Source organism: Acanthochromis polyacanthus, chromosome 22 (genome assembly GCF_021347895.1).
Source record: "Acanthochromis polyacanthus isolate Apoly-LR-REF ecotype Palm Island chromosome 22, KAUST_Apoly_ChrSc, whole genome shotgun sequence".
NCBI classification, from domain to species: domain Eukaryota; kingdom Metazoa; phylum Chordata; class Actinopteri; family Pomacentridae; genus Acanthochromis; species Acanthochromis polyacanthus.
The window spans coordinates 18761570-18785679 of NC_067134.1; the positions used below are offsets into that span (position 1 = coordinate 18761570).

Below are 24110 nucleotides of genomic sequence, written 5' to 3' on the forward strand. Positions count from 1 at the left end.
ATGGCAGGAAGTGCTGTGGTAACTACGACAACTTACTGTCTTACAGACTGCAGGAGATGGAGCATCATTCTTCAGTCTGATTTTACCATGTTTCAGTCTGTAACCATGCGAAAAATAACCTTCCATGCAACTTTTATCGATGGCCTAAATACCCTGCGGACATAAACCATCATACATGTTTTAAATTTACACACATTAGCTTAGGCTAATCGTTAGCTTCATAAAATCGTGGACGAACATCCATCAACCGACTGCTAACAAGCATAGCTAATGAGCTAACATCACTGCGTAGCGTTACAAACTGAAGCAAAAGAGCGAATATTGGACTTTCTGCGGGACTTCAACTCTCAAAAGATAAGCTTTCGCTCTTAATTAGCGTAAACATGTCTTTTTCACTCTTTACCACTGGTCTATCTTTGGATTATGGCGTGTTTGCCACTTCTAAAGACAAAAGTTAACATTCGCCCTAACTCAGCCTTTTCAGGTAAAGTTCAGCTGGCACGTTTGTGGTCTTTTTAATTTTTTCTTTTTTTTGCAAATTTTGCTGCGACTTGTGTGTCCCTATTCAGTTTAATTAAACGGACCAACAGTGTGGATCAATTATGTATAACATGGTGCAGGTCAAATGAAGAAATCCTGAGTGTTTTACATGTCTACGGTTTGTTGACAACTAATGTTTTGTAATCACGTTTCTCTGCCAAAAATTGATGCACAGACCAGATTATTTTTTGCTGTCATGATTTCTGCTGTTTATTGATCTATGCTAACATCACTTTTTGCTTATTTAGTTTCATACCAGACTTGTTTTTCATTTCTAGAGCGCACAGTAAGCTCTGTTCTCCATGATGTGGATGTGCGTTGCTGTTTTCCTGCTGTGGATGAGGTCAGGAGGATGCACAGACAAGGCCAACATGTCAGACCTCATCGAGTACACGGCTGCAGACTTTTATGAGAAACTGCATTCTGGGAAGATGATGTTTATCTATTTTGAGCATCAAGGTATATTCATATTTAGAACACATACTTCAACAGTACATTTGTCATCACTCTCTTTAATATCAGGCATGAGATATTAAGGGTTATACAGTGCTAGTGCTATCAGCTTTTTTGAACAACATCCCTAAGAGTTACAAGAAGAGATTGATGGGATTTTTTTTTCAAAAACTTTTCTACAGACATCTGAAAGTGTTATATTAAAGCCTAAAGAGACAGATTGTTTGTGTTGTTTTCTGGTGTTGCACAACATGCCATCAAATGCTTGCATGTGGTCATATGGGGTGAAAACCTTGTGATGTGAGTGACATTCTGTGGAAAAGGTTAATTCACAGTTCTGTCAGTGTATTTGCAAAACAGATGTTTCACTGGGATTATTCAAAGGTGGAAATGCTCGCATATTTCTTAATGCGTGTACTTATGGGCCACTTAAATACGATTCAGTTCAACAGTACCACCCTAACATGCACCTTTACAAAGCTTGTGATGTTGAATGCTTGCAGTCAAAGGTGGAGCATGGTGGAGATTTTCAAAATATTCACTTCTTCATTCAAATTAAAATGATGATATCTCTGACATTAGTGTAACAGCTAATTGGCCGAAATGGCAGAGTTCCAGAAATATCTGTTTTAATGTGGTGTCCGTTTCATCTGAAAAATTAAATTAAATTAAATTAAAATATATATATGAATGATAACAGATCCTAACACAGTCTAGTATCTGCTAATTACAGCATCTTTTAAACTCACTAATCAAGAATAACTGCATTTCTCTCCTGTTTCCAGTCTCTCCGACCATCTCTCTGTTCTTGGTGGAGCTGGAGAAGTCTGCTGAGGCTCTGCAGGATTACGGAGTCCTGGTTGGCACGGTAACTGCAGTCCCCTCGGTGCTATGAATGCCATCTGCCACAGAAGTTGACATTAAAGTCGTGATATTTCAAGTTTTTATTAACTTCAGAATTTGGATATAGATAACCAAAAAAAGTGACTGTGTAGAATAAGAATTATTATTTTTTATTCTTGTTTAGGTCAACTGTAATAAAGAGCTGGTTCAAACATACTGCACAGACGAAAGACTTCTGCACATGGCTTTTCTGTTCAGGTAAGTTGTAAAGACATGTTGCACACTGTGTATAGAAATAGAAATTTGTATAGAAATTCACAGCGGCCACAAAATGACTGCACTGAGCCTCTCATATTTGTGTATTAGTGCCGCCTGTCAAATCCCCTGAACCACAATACGAAAAGCTGTGGTTCAGATTCAAATTTAGGTAAATTTGAATGGATTACTACGAATGATGAGTCACTGTAGCATCAAAAGTACTAATGCAGGGAGCTGTCGAAAATATTATCTAGGCTGTCCTCATTGATACACATGAAGAGGACTAAATAGAAACCTTTCTCAGTGTAATGCGGTACAATTCAGCAACACCACAAACTACAAACCTCCATAATGAGCAGAAAGTTAAGTCAACACCTCTCTAAGCAGTTTCCATTAAAGCTGCACATTTTACCCTTCCTCAGTCGAAGATTTCTTGCAGATTAGTTTTTTTCAAAACTCGCAGTGGAGTGTGTTTGGTCAGTTATGTGTTATAATCCGTCTTTTACTGTGTCCATTTCTCTCTGTCTGCAGAGGCGGTAAGGAGTTTCTGAGTTTTGATTTGGACACTGTCTTTGACGTCAACTCCATCGTCTCTGAAGTTCTGTTGTGAGTAAGCAACGCCCCTGAGCTGAGTGAGGCTCTCACTTTATTATGGGAAAGAACAATATCTGCAATTATGCATAGATTTAGAGCACGGGTGTCAAACTCATTTTAGTTCAGGGTCCACATTCAGCCCAGTTTCAGCTGAAGTCGGCCTCAACAGTCAAAACACAGCATAATATCCAGTAAGTAGCCACAACTCCACCTTTTTCCTTTGGTTTAGTTCAACAAAAGTTCACATTTAAAGAATTCTCTTTTTATAAAACATTATGAACAACCTGAAATAACAAAACAAAACAACAAAAAAACTTAGGTTAAACTACAAAAGTCATCCAAAAAAGACAAAAAACAATGAAAATAAGACAAAATATTACAAAACAAGACACGAACTGACAAATGAGAGGCAAAAATGAGACATATAACACAAAACAAAAACAGAAAAAACATTAGACAATAAAGTTACAAAATAACAAAAAATGGACAAACAACACAAGCGAGACAAAAAAGAAACCCAAAATGACAAAACATGAGACAAACGACCAAAATCAGACAAAAAAGACTAAAAACAAGCCAAAATATTACTAATATGAGACTCAAAATGACACAAGAACAATGAACAATCTAGTATTTTACTTTGTGATCAAAACAACTTATCATGGTTTAGAAATTATTTTAAATTTCTACTTGCAGTTAATGTCTTCTCTGTAATTTGGACACTTTGAGGACCGGTTTGGGCACGTGGGCCACATGTTTGACACCCCTGGTTTAGAGGAATCTAAGGGTTTGGGCCTGAGTTCTGTCTCTTTCTATTTAAGCGCCATTCTGCGTGACGAGGTCAAATACGTCCACACAGACACTGATCTCTTGGCCATGGAGAAGGCAGCCAAAGGGAAGAAGGACATTGTGCTGGGTTACGTTCAGAGTCTGGGGACACAAGGTAGGAGGAAGAAGAGAGGATGGATAGATGGACACAACAAATACTGATGGAGACAGACTTTCTGACCGCTTCACTATAATCACTCATTAAACTTAATGTATGGTTTCTGCTCATTGTTTTACTTTATTTTCCAGAGCACAGATCGATCATGGAGACAGCGTACGTGTATGGATCCAAATATCAGTTCATCCTCATAACAGGAGGCCCAGTATTGAAGCATTTAGGGTAACTTCTGTTCTTTATGTTCTGTTCTGAAGTGTTAATCATGTGTTCTGTCTGAGAAAAGCAGGTTTCTTGTTGAAAACAGTAACAAGTAGAATCAGGCAAAAGTTCAACAGGTCCTTGTTTATGAGTTGGAAATGTCAACCTGAGACATCAAGCACAGATTATATCGCTTCACAAGGAACAGCACTTTAACATACTCTATGACATGAAGAGTGAAGTAGTACAACACAAGCAAACAAAACGTTTTATAAACAGAAGAAAAGAGAACTTTTTGACCAGACTTTAAAGCAGATCTTATGTATGCTGCTGTTAGGTACATCTAGAGACATTGGTTAAAGTTTATCAGCTTTATTTTTACTGCAGTGCCATCAGAAATACATGTGCTGACTGGAATACTGTACAGACCTTACACTGAAAGCCATATGACCTCAAAATATGCTAAACTTGTCATAAACATGCACTGCGGAATGACTCATGTTCACACTGCAGCAGTAAAGAGGAACTTTTAAGGAGGAACTGTGGAAAAAAAGACATTCTTTTAGCTGGTCAGATTGAAACGTTGGTCCAGTCTGAGGTAAATTTAAGCCTGGAATCAAACTGAATGTGTTTGTAATGTAGGGTTTAAGATGCCTGTTGAAATTAAATGAAGATGATGAATGACATGGAATTCAACAAACAGCTCTTCGGTATATAAATAAAAACTGTAGTCCCATTCCTGGCACATACATGAGGATCAGTGATGTTCCAGTACTGTAGACATTCTCAGACTGTCTGGTAGGATGTAAATGAATGACTGAGTTTGGAAGAAATGATGAAACATCTGCAGTACCTGTAAGTGCTATAATCTGATTTTAGAACAAAACACACAACGGTCTTCAGTTAGTTGATAGTAAGGCAGGTCAAACCGAAGTTACGATAATGTTTTTACAAGAAGAGATATCTCTGTATTTATCTTTCAGTGTGAACCAATCATCGCATTCGTCTAGAGTGTGGTTCCTCCACTGCAGAGTTCACAGTGGGTTCATGACCCCGATGACCTCTGAGCGCTGCCCTTTGACCCGCATGAGGAAACCCCTTTCTACCCTGAGCCTCCACTCCTTCCTGCAGCTCATGGAGGCTCCACTAGTGGTAAATAAGACACACAGAGCTACAATGGAATACTTCCCTGTAGCAAAAATTTCTTTGTATGTGAAGTTCTGGCTCAATCCCAGACTGTATATAAAAGATGGAGTTGTGAAAACTATACATGCCTATGTGGTGGCTACTAGTCAGTCACAGTGTGGCTCCACTGTTTCATTCTACATGGGACCAAAATGTACAAAATGAACATCATACTGTATTAAAGAAGACTTAAAAGTCAGGACTGAAACTGTAAACTCATTAGGGAAATGTTTACTGAGGTATCAAATCAAGTGAGATGGAGAATCATTTTCTCATAGACTTCTATAGAATCAGACTTCTTTTTGCACCAGAGGAGTCACCCCCTGCTGGCTGTTGGACAGAATGCAGGTTTGATGCTCAATAAGTCTGACCAACAATTTATTATGTCAAAAATGGAAAATATTTGATAGTTAAACCCGTCAATCCAACCTAAAGACAATCTTGTCTTTGCAGCACACATTATATATATACATGTTCATGATTATAATGTCTTAAGTTGTGTTTCTCTTCTGCCAGTCTGAAGTGTATGACGACCCCTCCTCAGTCCAGCCCCCCCAGTTCCCCTACCAGCAGACCCCCCAGGTCTTCCTCTTCTCTCGTCCCGCTACTGAGCACCTGGACCTGGACACGGCCACCACTCTGGCCTGGAGGCTGCGTGGCCTCGCCCTGCTGCTGCTCGTGCACAGGTGTGTCAGAGCTACAGGTACATGTATGAACATGGATCTGAACAGTTTGGAGACGAGGCAGCCTAACATTGTTCACTGCTAAATTCAAGCCTGAATGTGCCATTAGATGTGTGATTGTGTTTGTTTGTGTGCTACCAGGCAGAGTCCTGCAGTGAAAACCCCTGATGAATATAATGCTGCTTACAGGCTGCCTGACAAGGTATGGTGGCCTCATATGTACTTTCAGAATGAGTTTACTCAGTATCCTTACCCTTGTGCGTGTTTGTATGCACATTTCCAGAGTTCGGAGGTGAAGTATTTGACTTTACACAGCCTCGATCAGGTGCTGGACCTCTTCACAAATCAGGAGAAAGAGGAGGACAAAGAGGAGGATGAAGAAGAAGATGAGGGACTGGAGGAGGAGGAGGAGGATTCTTTTGGTAAAGAGAACAGACAGTGCAAGAGAAGAATCACATAATAGCAAAGGAGGAAGTAGAATGTTGGAGCATGTCTGTGTGTGTTCTTGTGTTTCTGTGTTTCCAGGCAACCTGGACGATGAAGTTGCAGCGTCAGTTTTTGAAAAGCGAGGCGACTTGCTGGACATGGACTCGGTTATGGAACTAACTTCTGAGAACTTCCACACTGTAGTGGCACAAAGCAGCCTGACAGTGGCGCTCTTCTACCTCAAATGTAAGACACTGAGTCCGTGCTGGGTGACATTATATTGCTGTCATTGGTTTAGACGACCAACGAATCACTGTAAACAGGGTAATGGGGAGAAAAGTGTGTGTTTTCAGATTACATTTCCTGACTCCTGCACAATTTTTAATGGAAAAATGCCATAATATGTCTGGCAATATTGTATTTTTTGCATTTAATTCTCAAAAAGAATACAGTTTTTCCCATTTAAATGTACATATTGTTGTACTGGTGATGGAAACATGCTGCAGTATTTAAAACAGGTAGCAAACCTTTTTTTTTTTTTCACAGTAAAATATGGAATGAAACATGTTTTTTAACCCTAAAATCAACAACATCATTACATTTCTTTACCGTAAATGTATAAAATGTTTTACCGTAATTTTACAGCAGCATTCTGACGACCACAAAAACAACATTTTTTTTACAGTGTGTGCAACCAAACTATTAAATGCCATATAAATGTAATTTTTTTGAACAAATGGATGAAATTAATTGTTGCAATTTGTTTTTTGACCACCAGGGGACGCTGTGTCAATGGCTTTTCTCAGCTCCTTCATTGAAGTTGCAGAGAGACTTGCAGGTAAACATCACAGTAACAGGTGCAGTTCACCACAGATATGTGAATAGGACTGGATAGAAGAGAGGGTCAGTATTAATCATAAAAGCACCGTTGTAGTCAGTATTAATGTTGCAAGACCAAAAAATATTCATATTTATGGATTATGTGTTTGTTTGGAGACAAAAGCTGGAAGTATAGAGTTTCCTTCGAGCTATTTAGCAGCGATTTGAGCCACGTTTTTAGCTGGTATTTGTTTAGATTTTTGTAAAGCTGCACCATTTAAGGTTTGCTAAATTAGTTATTAACATTTACAGTTTAAAGGATTATCTTTACGTTTGACTCCTTGATAATTTTCTTCAGATTCTGAGGTGGACGATGTTCAGATGAGTGCGGTGGACTGTGGAGAGTGGACCGACCTTTGTGCCGCTCAGCCAGGCAGTGACGTCCCGTTTCAGCCAATCACAGCCTTTCCCAGCGTCTTGGCGCTCCGCCCACAGGAGACGGCTCAACACTACAGAGGAATGCTGGGTAGTGAGGCGCTGCACCGCTTCATCATGATGTAAGAAGACACAGAAATATATGTCATTCATTAATTTCTTTTAATTTCACCTTTGTCTCATTTGAATGACCAACATGTGAAGCGAAAAGGAGTCGGTATGAAAGCAATTTGTACTTTATTTCTGTTAAAATTTCATTATTGACCAGGAAAAAGAATCTTATTTACAGATGACAGTTTAAATATTGCACATTTGCATTATAACATCATAAAAATCGCAAAAATGACGTCACAAGACATTAAGGACGATAATCATGCACCCCCAATGTGAGCCATAATGTGTGTATCGTACTGTGTCTGCCTCCATAAAGCTGCTTTGAATTTATTTCTTGAGAGCAGTTTCTCTTGATTCAGGCACTTTTCCAACTGATTCCAGGCAAAGAAGGGCAGCGTGCTATGACGGCCTTTTCCCCATTTCAGTCCAGACTCTGGGAACAGAGATCAGAGATGAATCCTGGGAACAAAGACAAAAGCTTCTCTTATTTTTTTGGCTGATGTTGACCCATAGAAATAAAGGAAGTTGGCCAGAAAAGATTTATTAAGAAGAACATGTCGATAACTAAGTCTAGAGATGGACAAGGCAGACCATCTATCGTGAGTGCATATCACACAGTGATGAATAAAAGATTGAAAATTGTGTGATATATGCCATTTTTTAAAAAAAAATGTGGAACTAAACAGATTCATTTCAGGACAATGTTTTCTGTGAGTGTTGCTTTGGAGAAAAGACATTTCTTTGATGATGTAATAGCGATGCCATCAAAGTTGTTCCTGCTTCTCTTTGACCCTCCAAACTAAAAGCATTGTCCCTGCCAGACAAGGAGACTGTAATTAAAGCTCATCAAGTTACATCATTGGAAATGTGAGACCCAGTGATTTTCAACTGCAATAGGAGGTAAAAATGTTTTCATTCTGTCTCTTGCGGTTTTACAGAAGTGCAACACTGAAATGCTTCAGTATCCTTTTGATTGCTTTCAGTACATATTTGGGGACTGCAGTCTCTTAAGTGCTCATCCATTCAGTTACAAAGAGTGCAGCTGGAGAACCATTTGATTATGATCAACATAAAAGCATGTTGATAATAATCAATATGCATCAACTGTACAACTATAACAGTTTGCACCCGATTTAAAATGTGCTTCTGTGGTTCTGAAATCTTCAGATATGATAAGAGGGTCAAGGAAAGACAAACTTATTTCTGCAGGATGTTTGTCTTGGAAATCATTCTAGCTGCAAGGACATGGAACAGTTCCAGAGAACAGCAGTCGACTGTTTTACAATATAAAGTTTAAAAAAGAATAGTATAAATAAAATGAGAGGGAACGGTTGAGGTGAATCAGATGGTTTTGTTTGCGCAACTGCTGAAGGCCGTTTTCCTTTTCGATCACACCACGGGCTTAAATACGCTGCAGTTTATCTACAAATACGCTCCCACAGGAAACACACTCGTATGTAATCTTGGCAAAACATGAGCACTAATATTTCTGCTACAACAGGAGTCATGTAGCGGTCATACCCACTGTGGCTTTCTGCTGAACAACAGGACAGCATAGATCCATCTCAGGGAACATTTTAAGAACATTTCTTCAATCTGCTGGAATATTAGAGGCATTACCTGCTCTGATGCGAGGTCATGTTTTCTATGTATCAGGAGAGTCTGATATTCTGATATCCTCGCTTTTATTTCATCATCAGTTAGCCTTTCAACACCATTAGCTAACACAATGTAGCATTAGAACACAGGAGCTGGGAATGTTCCTCTGTACCCCTATGGAGATATTCCATTAAAAATCAACCGTTTGCAGCTAGAATAGTTCCTCTCTAACTTCCATCAGGTCCAACAATAAAGCTGACGAGGCTTTCTCAGCTGCAGAAATAATGATCAGTGTTTCATTTTTGATTTAGCTGAAAGTCCAGTTGTGTTCTTTTAAAAAAATGTGAAGTGTTAATACAATTTGCTCTATGTTGGTGTGCACTTTCACCAGGAGCCGCACTGATTCTCCTGCACTGCTGTCCACTGAAGACGAAGTCACGTCCTTCCTTCAGGAGGTTCCTCATCCTGAGCTAACGGGCTACAAGCCTGACAGAGCGGTGGGACTGTTTAAGACGCAAACACAAACCGGTGAGAGGCTGTACTAGTGTGTGTTGGTGTGACGCAGGCTTCACTGCTAATGAGGATATTGGAAATGATCTAATTTATGGTGATGCTCTAATAGCTGAAAACAAACTTTCTTTAAATTCAAAAGAGGCCTTTATAGGTGATTATTTATGTACACTTGGGAGTGTTCATGGAAAGTCTGGCCAAAAGGCATTAATTTGCTGAAATAAGATGAGATGTGTTGGAAAATGATTCAATTTTAGTGTCAGATTCTTCACTTGGAAGCTGGTTCTGCTCCAAAACACTTCAAAGACTCTAAAATGCTCACAAGATTTAATTCATGATGTTTGTAATTAATGAACAGTAGACATACAGCATTCATTCATGAAGCGCAGGAATGAGAGCAGGCTTTGGATACACCTATAACTGACTTTTAACCTCCTTCATCGCCTCCTCTCTCTACAAACCACCGGCTTATAGTCAGTAGCATCATATTATCATGTAATGGGATGTTTCTCTGTCTTATCAGGTGTAAAAGTTTTTACTGCAGCAGCAAAGTCGCTGAGAGGAGAAGTGCTGACCGGCCTGTTGACCGATGTTCTGGCAGAGAAATGGTAAAATCTCTAAATTCAGTCTCCTCTTTGCTGCTTCAAGGTTGCAAATTGCCGTCGACTGCCTCTCTTAAGCTCTCGTTTCATAGACTGAAGTTGTAATTCACTACAATTTACTTGAGTGTTTTAAAGTGGAACTCACCAAACACAGTGCAGCAACTTTGGAGAGGACAAAAGGTGCATGTTGTGAGTTGTCTTTGCTTATTTCGCTTTCAAGAAGAGGATTTCCAACAGCACTTAAAGGCATCATTAGATGACAAGAAGGAAATTGGTTTGTTTTTGAGTGTGTGAAATCACTCAGGGAGCCATTGAAATCCAGTCAGGTATTGAAAGGACACTTAAATCGATGTGTGGTTATGTTTTGTAAAGGCTAAAAAACACTTGTGTTATCAAAAAAATACTGCTTTTCGCCATTTGAAGTTTTGTTTAGTACGTAAGGGTCAAACTCATTTTAGTTCAAGTTCCACATTCAGCCCAGTTTGATCTTAAGTAAGCAGCACTGGTTGAATTGCAGCATATTAACCCATAAAACTCCAGATTTTTACTTTTGTTTTCGTGCTAGAAAGTAGGTTCTTCAAATGTTCACCTTTAATGAACAAAACATTATGAACAACCTGAAGTTTCTTCAGAAAAATAATTTCAGCAATAATATGCCTCAGTTTATCATTTACACGTTACAACTTACAGATCAGAGTGTCTACAAAAGCACAAAACATTTAGCTGTGATCAAAACAACAGTTGGACAAACAAGACAAAATATTACAAAAATGAGACACAAAATAACAACAAGAACAAAACAACTAAAAAGGAGGCAAATGACACCAAACAAAACAGTAAAGAGACAAAATTAGGCGAAAAAGTTACAAAGTGCCAAGAAAATGGACAAACAACAAAACGAGACAAAAAAATTACATAAATGATACAAATAAGACCAAAAAGTGTGACAAAAAGGAAACAAAACGACAAAAACCAGAAACAGTACGACAAATATTAGACAAACGACAAAACACAGACATAAAAAAGACTAAATCTTACAAAAATGAGACACAAAGTGACAAAAGAACAATGAGCAATCTAGTATTTTACTTTATGATCTAAACAACTTGTCCAGAAATTATTTTATATTTACAGTTTTACAAATTTACAGTTTGGAGTTAATGTTTTTTCTGTAATTTTCTACTCTTTATAAAGTCGTCCCACGGGCCGGATTGGACCCTCTGGAGGGCTGGTTTTGGCGCGTGGGCTGCATGTTAGACACCCCTGGTTTGGTACTTTCTGATTTTAGCTGCATTACTTCAAATATATGCCATGTTTTGTGTGTTTTGTGTTGTGTTCTCGCAGGGCTGCAGGCCTCGCTGTGGACCTTCCTGCTGTGTTGGTGTTTCCTTCTTGGAGGACACACACACATCCGTCCACTCTGCCAGCGTCGTCCTCCACTGAAGAGCTGCTCACACACATCAACACTGCGCTGCTCCACCCGATGGTAACTCAAGCCATGTGTGCATTAAGAAGAACTTAAAAAGTGGTTGTTTTTAAATTACTGGATGTTTACTGCAGTCGTCTGAATAGAAGAAATGACTGAAATGTTGCTGCCAAATTCAAAACACCAACGTCTCTACGCTCAGATTGTGATCTTATCTTCATTTACGTGTCATGAAATAAAATAGCCGCAAATAAATGGTAACTTCTTGGAAGTTTACGAAAGCCAAGATGGAGCGGTTCACAGTATGTCACAGATAACAAGCTCCAGATGTGGATTCAGGGTTTGGATGTTCTTTCCTCGATACATCCAGGGCCAGAGCTATAAGTCATGTCTGAGTTTACGTTTGTTCAAATAAACAATGCAAAGAATTTATGTGAAAGCATCACTCTTTCTTTGAGTGTTTATTTTGCTGTGATGGATCTGGCTCCAGACTGTTTTCTGGCACTGTGAAGGTAAATAGTTGAAGTGAAACAGCCTGAAGTCCTACAGCGGAAACTCTCTCAGTGTATTATTATTGTTGTTATTATTTTAAGGGATTTAGGATCAAAAATGACAGAAATCAATGGCAGATACTTCCTTTTGGTGGCACTGTTGTCCTCAATGTAACAAATGTTTTCCCCAATTTGTAAAGACTCAACAAAATCTGTCACAAGCTGATGATAATCGTCTTCACTCTACATGATGGCAAAATGTATAATAAAGCAGAGTCCTTGTTTGAAAAGTGCACACTGCCCTTAATTTATTCCTAAAGTCATCTTAATTCTTGACAATGCTCAGCTCATTTTGCTGCCGACAGTAAAATGTTTTGCTGCTTCTAACATGGTTTGTGCATCAACTCAGCTGCAGGTTTTACACCAGCACCTGCAGTAAACAAAACCACTGATGTGTAAATCCCTGATAATCAGCAGAAACCGGGCTTTGTGCTGATTTCATGAGAACCTTTGCCAAACATTCTTTAAATCTTCTCTTTTTTTTAAATCTTGTGTTGTCAGGACTCAAAGCACCTGTATTGTGTCTGCTCCCTCTTGGCAAAATGTTTGTAATTTTACACCATGGATTAATTTGCGCGTCTTTGTCCTCCACTTTCTTTTAACCTCCAGCCTGAGCTGACTGTGGAAAACCTGCCGTCCTTCCTGTCGCTGGATAAAGCTCTGCTGATTCTCTTTGTGGGAGAAGAGGAGGACGAGATCGGACGGAGGCAGAACCAGGCGCTGGTGGAGGAGATGAGAGGAGTGGTGGAGTTGGGAGGGAGGAGGATGGAGCGTTACCTGCCCTGCTGGATCCACCTGTGCGTACATTAACCACATCCTACATGCGCCACCGCTCATTAGCGTTCAATAGCACAAGGGTTTTCTAATCATCAGTTAGCCTTTCAACACCATTAGCTAACACTCCTTACTATTTTAATATTTACTTAATAATTGCCACATTAATAGGTACATTTTGTTGCTGTGTTTCAGTGGCCGCACTCCAGCTGGTATGTCTGTCCTCGGCTCTTACCTGGGTTCGATGCCTCCCCTTCCTGCCCTGGTCCTCTCACATCTGCCCTCTGGAGGTGAAATCTATCAGTACCCACCAAACACCCCCATAGCAGCATCTTCTGTCCTGCTGTGGCTGCAGAGGGTCGAGGATGGAACCGAGTCACCGACAGGTACGACAGAGGAACAAAACCAAAAGCAGAGTTGCAGAGATTAGTGTGAAGTAGCTTGTAGACTCTCCTTGTGCTTCTGCTTCCACATCAGTATCATACATGTAGGGATAGAAAGTCATGCCTCATCTCTAGTCCGATGTTTGAAAAACTGGAGGTGGGTCAGTTAATAAACAGTGAAAATGAACAGGAACCACTGATTCAAAGAGAAAATTTAGAGCAGCCTGAAATTTTAGGTGAATGATCTCAGCAGAATAAGTACTGACTCCAAATACTAGATCATTAGTTCATTTTAATTAGTGGGGTTGTGTGAGATTCTTTTGACTTGGGATTTGAAAAGTGCTCTTTCACTATAATTATCATTAGTGTTGTAATGTCACTGTGAGATTAATTATAATTGGTACCTGTTGTTTCATTACAGGATAAAGGTGATCACATAGAACAAGTCAGTATTAATTTGAAGTGACTTTTCCCTCTAAGGGGACAAATAGAGCCCAACCAGGTCAGCAAAATGTCCCCTACAGACAGACAACATATCCCCTCACTGTGCTGGTGATGGGTTCAGGTTTTTCCATTAATTAGCCACTTCAAGAGATGTCACTGGAGTCTATTACAGGTGAAGGACACAAGACTGAAAACGGATGAGTGTGGAGTTAGAAACAAGTGAAATCAACAGAGCATAATCACTCTCAAATCCATGACCGAACTGTTGCATTGTGGGTAATGTAGGCACCAAATTTTTAGCAAGAAAGAAGAAGAATGCGTTTAGTAAAGCAGAAAAGATCTCCGTTTCTGCTGCAGTTACTTAGATTTTCTTTTGTGAAATTTGAGTAGTGCTGTTTTTAAATGGCGAAGGAACCAATTTGCAGCTCCTCATAACCGCAGCACTGACCTTCTACCTGCACTGATTGCCTTCCTACATGTAATGATTAGATGCTGAGTCTCCAACACGCCGTATAGATTCCATTTCCACCCGGCTGACTGTGGTCAGCACAAAGTCTGCTGTGTGTGTGTTTACACCCATCATCAACATCCAGATACATCTGATCTGAGGATCAGATTTAACACAGTAACACAAATGAATGCCATCTTCAACCTTAATGCCACAATTTCTCTGATTTGATTGGACCTTTTTAAATCTAGTCTTTTTGTAGTGATATAAAAATATACCACAACATAACCATGAATGATTAGAGTCATGAGGCAAACAGCATCTTTTGGCCGGCGTGTGCTCATATTTCTCAGAGGACTGACATAAGTCAAGATGAAGAAAGAATAATTTTAAGTCCAAACCAAAGCCTTGTTTCACTCTCTTGCCCTGTAGCGATCGTTTTTCACACTTGATTGACAGCCTGCTAAAATTACATCAAGCTAGAATTATTGATTTGGTGACTGAGCACACAAATCAGCACAGTCAGGGCAGCTTTCATCCAATCTATGTTTGTTTTCCTTGAAATAAGTGTACAAAAATGTAATGTTGCACACAGACACACAGACAGACAGACAGACGTATGCCGATCGTCACATAACTCCGCTGTTCCTTGGCGGAATAATAAAGTCAGATTGTTTGTCCCTTGATGTAAATCTGTCTGTTAATCGATTCTAAAAACTGAATGACTGTGACTGAACGACTTCACCTTTTAAAAAGGCACAAAATCAGCAACCATGAAACCACGAATAAAATAAGACGTGGCAGTTATTTGTTTTGAGCACTATAAACACATATTTTAAGAGTTCCTTACTCATTGGAACCTCACTGATAATTACGGTATTCAAAATGCTGAACTTTACATGATTTGACAGTCATAAAATCAGAAATATCAGATCAAAATGTCACTTGTAAACTCAAATCGGCAAACAAACTGGATAATCAGGCTGATCTAGAGATATAAAGCATATGGAGAGGTGAAGGGAAAGAAAACGTCAGAATTTTATGAGAAGTTTCTTCTTTAAGCGACCGGAGGAACTTCTAGCAAAGAACCTCCTCAGCATCTGGCAGCTTCATCTGGATTTGAAGTTTATCCTTTTATAGTCCAGAGATGTTGATCAGATGACGGGTAGCAGCCAAGAAACCACTTTTTCAGAAGGGGAACAGTCTTAAAAGGCTGAAATATGCAAAGGTTCCCAGAGATTGGAGTAAAGATCGATGGAAAAGAGTCTTATGGAGCGATGACTCACAGTTCGAAATGTTTAGGTCGACAATATGTGAGAAGAGGAGCTGGAGAGAGATACAGGAAGGAATGGAGGAGGCTCTGTCATGGTTGGAGGATGGATTCCTGCCAGTAGTGTTGGGAATATTGTCTTTTCAGCTTGACAATAGTCCCAAGAACACTTCTGATGCAGTGGAATCGAATTTGGAGAAGAAAAACAGCTGATAAAACAGTGAGTCCAGACATGAATATTATAGAAGCTGTATAAGATAATGTGGACAGAGAAAAAGAGAAAACAGTCCTAATCTTAAGAAATACTCTGAGAAAAGTTGTAAAGGACGCTTACTATAACACAAGAATATTAGAACTAATAAATGCTGATTTTTACCAGGAAGAATTCATTTTGTCCTATTTTTTTTTTCAAGACTTTGCACGTTTCTGCTATCTTCTTGTTATTTTGACACAGACTGAGAGATAAGTGTGCATCATCAATCCAATCTTGCTGAAACAGTAAACCTAATGGTGGCTACATTACTATATATGTAACTTTTATGTTCATAATTACTTATTTAATATTGCACACTTTCGGACACTGAAACCTGTAAATAAGCCTGGTTTAAATGAAAAAATAATCCACAGAATATTTTTTATCCTAAGAGTATCAGAAAATTGGTCTCAATGATAAAAATCGGAACCAATTAGAAATGCTCTGTTGCACATTGCAATTAAATATCTGTCTGTGTGTCTGTAGGGATGCTAGGTGACAACAGCTGGCCTCCTGCTGTCGAGTTCTACGACTTTCTGAAAATCATGGACATGCAAGAAGCCGACTCCACCCAGCAGCAAACTCCAAAAGAGGAAGAAGAAGAGGTGGATGAGGAAGAAGTCAATTTGGAAGAACATTTGGTGTCAGAAGAAGCGACACACGACAATCCTGACAATAATCCCAAGATTCACTCTGAACTGTGACAGGACATGATGGGATGGAAACAATACTACTGATTAAAGTTGTTTTTTTACTGATCTGAGCTTTAGTTTGTTTTCTTTTAGTAATAATTTGATCAGATTATTGAATTGTAACTTTTTTTGCCAGATGAGCAAAAGACTTGGTGTTGAACGATCAACACTCAAGACTGTGAGTTTTTGAAACCATTTTATTGTGTCCTCTGTTGTAGTTTTGGTCTTTAATGCGATATAAATCAGAATCTGCAGGTGTTTCCTCAGAGGTGTTCATAGTTGCTGTTTCCTGTTTTCTTACTGCTGTGGGTTTGTGTTGGAATCCCAGTGAACTCGGTGGTTTCATCAGAAAAATGGACAGTTCTCTTTTTTTGAAAAGCTGCGTCTAATCTACCAAGTCACTCTGGAAAGTTTTTGATTTTTGTTTCACTTTTGCTCAGCTACAACCACAAAACTTCTAAACTCGAGGGAAGTAGTTTGTTACAGTTGCATATTTGAAAGAAATATGCACGGATTCATTAACAAAAACTGCAAAAATGTAATTATAAATGAGTTTTATTAACTGATATTGATTTTATTTTGAACATGAAAGGCACAGTTTCGGTAAGGCCTGTCAGCATTCTAATCATCACACGATCTGCACCTTTTCGACGCCTTTGCTGCGCTCACAACATTATGAACAGGAATCTTTAAACTGTTACCGTATCTGCCAAACCACTGATGAGATCACGCTATGTATGGAAACTGCCGTGACATTAGGTGAAGGATATCTGTGGCTTGGAAATTTTTCTGAAGCTGGATTTCCCATCAGTCCGCCTACTACTGCCCTGTAATGACAGCAGCGTCATGCGTGACTTTTCCCGGCAGTTGAAATGCAGAACAGAGCAGATGGAGTGGCTTTGTTGGATTGGTCTAATTTAATTTGCTCTGTGGGTTTCGATGTAGTTTATGGGACCTTGAGCTGTTTAAATGAATTAGTGTTGCAGTTACAAGAGAACATCCACCCTAAACTATGCAATGGACAGTCTGAGGGGCTCTTGGTAGCGTGGATTCTTTACCCCGTCTTTCACATTTGCTTTGCATTTATTCCCACTGAGATGATGCACTGGACTTTAGATCACAGGCGGAACAGTTTAAGGTCTGACAGGAGAAAATACATGCATATTAAGTTATATCGGGAGTATAATAAGGTGCATTGTTCATCTATGAAAGAAGAAATGCATTTTTTAAGGTACAGTAAGATGATCCAAGGTCAAGAGGACTTGATGTGAAACAATAAGGACTCCCTCAAATTATAAAGTGCTTCAATGTAAGAAAAATAGAGATTTTACTAAAATTGTATTGAAAACCTCAAGACAATTATTGCTGGCATTTTTTAAAATTTCCCAATCATGTGTGAAACAGCGCCCCCCTTGGATGTAACTGCCTTAAAGGCTAAATTGTATATGTGGTGAAATGCGGTACTGCACCGTTACCAAGGTAAGAAGAGACGCCAGGTGAAGCTGACTAACGGAACTTAAAAATGTTAAATGAGTTGCTGAAACTAACAGCGACATGAAAATATAACTGGATACGTCTCAGAGGGAGAGAAAAAAAAAACTCCAAATGATGTGGGAACGTTGTCTTTTTGTGGACTTACAGCAAGAGCTGGCAGAACGTGAGTTAGCTAACGTTAGCATCGAGTGTTCCCGCGTTTTTAAAGGCTAAGCTAGTTGAGCTAGCTGGAGAAGGACCGTGGACTTGGACTTCAACTACAAGACGTGAGAGTGGCTTTGGACATCAAATAACGTGAGTCAGATACAGATACTGTCTGTCTGTCTTTGCCAGCTGTAGGTTTCTCTCCTTAAGGTTAGCTTAGTAGCGCAGGAACATGGCTACCACAGTGCATTTAGCTAAAGACAAACTTTGTTTTATCTTCTTGCTCCAGTCTTATTATGAATACATTGCTGTCTTGGTGCTTTTTGTCTAAATTTCCTAAATTTGGATTGAATTGTCTTTCAGTCACCTGCAATTTGCTGAACATAATTAAGTGCTCTTATTTGAGTATTTCCATTTAATGCCCCTTTAATCTTCCACTCCACTAGATCTAAGAAGCAAATGCTGTGCTTTTTACTGCACTACAATTGTGTGACACCTTTATGTACTAATTTCTTTTCAGATTACAAATGTTCATGGTCTTCTTTTTCGTGAAAATGCTGCATCTTTATATGCGATTTTTGAATGTGTGTGAAACTCAAGGATTAAATTTGCTTTCTGTACACTGCAGTAATATTGCTCCAAATCCATCACATACCATAGGTAATGGTGTAATATTAGCACTTTTGCTTAAGTAAAGGATCTGAATACTTTTTCCACCACTGTGTAGAAGGTCTGTGAGTTGGTTGTGAGAGTTAAATGTACTTGTTTTGATTTTTTTTTGAAGTTGTGTACATATTGAGTAATGAGCTTTAATAACTAACTAGCATATTGTTGACATTTTTGTATGGGAAGTACATGGAGAAGAGCATATGTTTAATACATACAATTGTACTTTTCGGTGTTTCTGAAATATGGACTTCCAATCTGTACCTGTCTGTACTATTTATTGTACAAATCTTATGCTGGTATGTCATTGTTTATTTTATATTGCAACCAAAATATCTCTGTCTTAAAGTTTGTTGTATTCATGTATTTGAAATATTGAGAGGAAAATATCTCCTGCTCAACCCTGAAATGTACACCTATGGTATGGCCCATGCGGTTAACTATTATAAAATGAATTTATGTAATTATAGCAGGTGAAATTTTCCTTTAGCAATGCTTATAAGTGGGGAACATTGACTAAAATGAGAGATTGTCTTCTGTTTTGCAAAAGAAAAGGCCAAAAACCTACTGAAACGCAGTCTTGAAATAGTATCTGACTCCTGTCTTGATGTGGATTTCTCCTTTGTGATGTCAGCGCTCAGTTTACTGCATGCTGTTCAAGTCTATCAGTGTCAAAGCTGTAGCAAGCAGAATAAAAACATCCAAAGAGCTCAGCCTGTGTTTACAGACTGATGGATTGCACTGTGCTGTAACTGTTTGGGTTTTTCCAGTGGAGCCATTGACTAGAACAGGATTAGATCCTGAGGTGCTGCCACAGTTATTCTGTCAGACAAAATGTTATTTGATTCAAAGATTAAGATATTTTTCCAGAGCTCTGAGCTTTAGGGATTATCTGAGCTCAACTCATGTCAGTAATGAAATGTATGATAGTGCCAACGTTGGCTTTAAAAAGCGGAATAGCTGCCATTGCTACCTTATAACGGTTAGCTCTGTTGGCAGCTTTATCTGGTGAGCTGACTCTTGCCAGATGAGCTAAGAAGAGACTCAAATTCTCAACATAATGATGTGTTATGATCTGGTTACAGAAGTATTTTAGGATAAGGCTGCAGAGTTAGCTAGGTGAGAGGGGAAATAATCCATGTAGCTGCAGATGGTTTAATTGATGATGACAAATTACACTTGTACAGGCCATTTTCACAATATTTTCATGTGATCCCAAATGGCAGCACAAGATAACTGTGTTTATTGGACTTCACTACCCAGAAAACCTGTAAGCTGCTGTTAGTTGGTGAACTCAATTCCTGTGTCTTCCCCAAGATCTCACGAACTGCTGAAAAAGATGTTAACCCTCCTGTTGTCCTCATTTACGGCCACCAAAAAATATTGTTTCCTTGTCTCAAAAAAGTTCCCCAAATTTCTGAAAATTTGCAAAACCTTCAGGGAGGAAAATTCTAATAATGCCTTAAAAGTTTTCCTTCAAAATGTCATTAAAAAAAATCCACCAAATGTGGCAAGAAAATTCTTGTAAATATTTTCAAAAAATGAGTAAAAATCTTCCCAAAAAAATCCTACAAATATCTAAAATGATTACATATGTATATCAGTAAAACTTTTAATATTTTCTTTAAGAACATTCGCATAAACATCAACCAAAATCCAGCAAAATTCGCTGGGTTTTGTTTGACTTTTTTTTTGGTAAATGTTCTTAAGACACATTTTTAACATTTCTCTTTCCACCAAAAAGTGTTCAAAGATTTCCCGAAAATGTGAACATCAGACGTTTCACTGTAAAAATATATACCTTTTTTTTTCCAAATTTTCAGACTTTAAAATGGGTCAATTTTGAAGTTAATGTCAGGTGTAAAGAGGGAGGAAGTTATACAAACTGAGAATCTGTATCATTTCTGGATAAACTGTACTTTCCTGGATGTCACTTTGATATCAAAACAACACGCTGGGAAATGTGACGACAAATAATTGCATTTCATACAGCCTGGAGAGACCTGAGTCTGCATAATCCGTTAACAGGGAAATGATGCTGTGTAGATCATGTGTGTAACTAGATTGTAGTCCAACCACACAGCCCTGTGTTACGTGTGTGTTATGACATTAGTGTCCCCAGACCATGTGCATCATTCAATTTGTGGGGCACACAACACACACACACAGCAGGTCTGATGCCTCCAGCAGTGTAAATTGCAGACAGCTTCATGTCTTTATTTAGTTGTTATTCTGTCGCAATAACAAGAGAAATCAGTACTTTTTTCAGGAGTAAAGCAGACAACAGTTATTAAGCAAACCGTTTCTGCGGTTGCAAAACACCGACCACAGCGACTGGTTTCGAGGATCTGCAGCTCTATAATCGTTGGAATCAAACGCAAGAGTGATTCTCCACACACAGAAATGAAGGAGGAATCTGGCTTGATTACAAGGTAGTGTATGCAATCACAGAGGCCTTAATAACACACAGATGCAGGCCTGTAGGAATGCATAAGCAAAGATGGAATGATGGGGAGGCAGAAACTCTGCAGAGTCATGAGCAGATCAGATTTGTTTGGAACTTTCACTCTGGTTTTATTGTGTCTGAAAATGGTTTTCAGTCTCCAGGACCTATTATAAGTTTGGTGTGTGTTCTTAATGTTCTGTCTTACCTGTGGTTGTGTGTGTGTGTGTGCCCATGTAACCAAGCCCTCTGGAGTCCTCTTCAGCCAGTGTTATTAGTCTAATTGCTGTGTTTACGTCATTTATGTGTGTTTGTAGGATGAAGACAAATGATCAGAGCCATCCTGGAGCAGGGTTCCAGAGATTTGGAATTGTGTTGGGAATACTTTTGGAACATGGATGTGTGTGAGAATATATACTTCCAAGTTAGTGGCAATCTCAATTCTCAACCGTAATTAGTCAAAAAGTCCTATGGGATGTTAGTTAATTTGTTCTCATAGATGCACACGTGCACATAAATAACGCTGCCAAAACCAGGCTGCATTTCTACATCATGACGCAAAGGGAAAAAAAGCACATATCTACACTTACAGTGCCTTGTGAAAGTATTCAGCCCCCTTGAACTTTTCAACCTTTCGCCACATTTCAGGCTTCAAACATAAAGATATAAAATTTTAATTTTTTGTCAAGAATCAACAACAAGTGGGACACAATCGTGAAGTGGAACGAAATTTATTGGATATTTTAAACTTTTTTAACAAATAAAAACCTGAAAAGTGGGGTGTGCAATATTATTCGGCCCCCTTGCATTAATACTTTGTAGCGCCACCTTTTGCTGCAATTACAGCTGCAAGTCGCTTGGGGTATGTCTCTATCAGTTTTGCACATGGAGAGACTGAAATTCTTGCCCATTCTTCCTTGCAAAACAGCTCGAGCTCAGTGAGGTTGGATGGAGAGCATTTGTGAACAGCAGTCTTCAGCTCTGCCCACAGATTCTCGATTGGATTCAGGTCTGGACTTTGACTTGGCCATTCTAACACCTGGATACGTTTATTTGTGAACCATTCCATTGTAGATTTGGCTTTATGTTTTGGATCATTGTCCTGTTGGAAGATAAATCTCCGTCCCAGTCTCAGGTCTTTTGCAGACTCCAACAGGTTTTCTTCCAGAATGGTCCTGTATTTGGCTCCATTCATCTTCCCATCAATTTTAACCATCTTCCCTGTCCCTGCTGAAGAAAAGCAGGCCCAAACCATGAGGCTGCCACCACCATGTTTGACAGTGGGGATGGTGTGTTCAGGGTGATGAGCTGTGTTGCTTTTACGCCAAACATATGGTTTTGCATTGTGGCCAAAAAGTTCGATTTTGGTTTCATCTGACCAGAGCACCTTCTTCCACATGTTTGGTGTGTCTCCCAGGTGGCTTGTGGCAAACTTCAAACGAGACTTTTTATGGATATCTTTGAGAAATGGTTTTCTTCTTGCCACTCTTCCATAAAGGCCAGATTTGTGCAGTGTACGACTGATTGTTGTCCTATGGACAGACTCTCCCACCTCAGCTGTAGATCTCTGCAGTTCATCCAGAGTGATCATGGGCCTCTTGGCTGCATCTCTGATCAGTCTTCTCCTTGTTGGAGGTGAAAGTTTAGAGGGACGGCCGGGTCTTGGTAGATTTGCAGTGGTCTGATACTCCTTCCATTTCAATATGATTACTTGCACAGTGCTCCTTGAGATGTTTAAAGCTTGGGAAATCTTTTTGTATCCAAATCTGGCTTTAAACTTCTCCACAACAGTATCTGGGACCTGCCTGGTGTGTTTCTTGGTCTTCATGATGCTCTCTGCACTTTAAACAGAACCCTGAGACTATCACAGAGCAGGTGCATTTATACGGAGACTTGATTACACACAGGTGGATTCTATTTATCATCATCAGTCATTTAGGACAACATTGGATCATTCAGAGCTCCTCACTGAACTTCTGGAGTGAGTTTGCTGCACTGAAAGTAAAGGGGCTGAATAATATTGCACACCCCACTTTTCAGTTTTTTATTTGTTAAATAAGCATAAAATGTCCCATAAATTTCATTCCACTTCACGATTGTGTCCCAATTGTTGTTGATTCTTGACAAAAAATTAAAATTTTATATCTTTGTTTGAAGCCTGAAATGTGGCGAAAGGTTGAAAAGTTCAAGGGGGCTGAATACTTTCACAAGGCACTGTATATAAGGGATAATTACGGATGAGCCAACCTGTGAAACTTAAGCTCTATGGAAGGAATTGCTTTCATTATCACATGGATCAAGGTGGATTTTTGTTCTCATATCATAGCTGCTTAAAAGCAAACCTAGACTGAGTAGGATTTAAAAATATTTTGGGGAATTGCAGCCTAATAAACAGATCAGAGAAGCCTCAGCTATGAGGATTTAAACCGTTGATGTAGGAGGACAATGCAGAGCTGTGTGATTACGTGAAAATAATGCATACCTACTTGCTTGCTCAGTGGGTACTGATAATGTTAAAAAAAAGGTATCAGTTTTTTGCTTGTGGAAAGTTCTATAGTTTGGGTTTTGTTGCTCTGGTCAACCTGCATTAGGACCTCTAAATGTATGGAACTGAGGAATTTTTAGGCATTAAATGTATAAGAAGTTATGCTTTATCCCTCTGAACCCCAAAGTCCTTCACCTCAATGGAAATGACACAACCACTGCTCAAATATGGCAGTATGATACAGTTATAAGGCCATAAATTATAAAAAAAAAAACCCAGATGAAACATTTATAATTTGTCTCCATACTTTATTCAAAGAGTCTCTGATTATTTTTTTTTGTCCTGTGACTTTTCATTCCATTTTAACTGACTTACTGACTTCTTGATTATACTGAACAGATCAGATTTTTTTTCTTTTTCACATAATCTGCT

At 39.0% G+C, this 24110-nt stretch overlaps 1 protein-coding gene across 2 annotated transcripts; it reads left to right on the forward strand.

Annotated features, from left to right (window-relative positions):
- Positions 1 to 28: 28 nt before the first annotated feature.
- txndc16 (thioredoxin domain containing 16) lies at positions 29 to 16512 on the forward strand. 2 transcript variants are annotated; one of them, XM_022195697.2, is made up of 20 exons: positions 29 to 484; positions 819 to 999; positions 1779 to 1861; positions 2021 to 2094; positions 2626 to 2700; positions 3510 to 3631; positions 3766 to 3856; positions 4816 to 4984; positions 5534 to 5703; positions 5842 to 5902; positions 5984 to 6122; positions 6226 to 6372; positions 6905 to 6964; positions 7304 to 7502; positions 9485 to 9621; positions 10127 to 10211; positions 11550 to 11691; positions 12792 to 12979; positions 13152 to 13342; positions 16241 to 16512. In XM_022195697.2, exons 2-20 carry the CDS (start codon positions 843 to 845, stop codon positions 16456 to 16458), a joined length of 2508 nt encoding a protein of 835 aa, XP_022051389.2. In that variant the 5' UTR covers positions 29 to 484; positions 819 to 842; the 3' UTR covers positions 16459 to 16512. The 2 variants fall into 2 exon arrangements, with proteins under 2 accessions (XP_022051389.2, XP_022051391.2); XM_022195699.2 differs by lacking the exons at positions 29 to 484; positions 819 to 999; positions 1779 to 1861 and having other exon boundaries at positions 2074 to 2094; positions 2626 to 2704.
- Positions 16513 to 24110: the final 7598 nt, after the last annotated feature.

Coding starts and splice junctions, on each gene's coding strand:
- txndc16 (XM_022195697.2), top strand. CDS start 843: ATGATGTGGATGTGCGTTGCTGTTTTCCTGCTGTGGATGAGGTCAGGA. Junction 6,123..6,225: donor GGAGGAGGAGGATTCTTTTG/GTAAAGAGAACA, acceptor CTGTGTTTCCAG/GCAACCTGGACGATGAAGTT. Junction 13,343..16,240: donor TGGAACCGAGTCACCGACAG/GTACGACAGAGG, acceptor GTGTGTCTGTAG/GGATGCTAGGTGACAACAGC.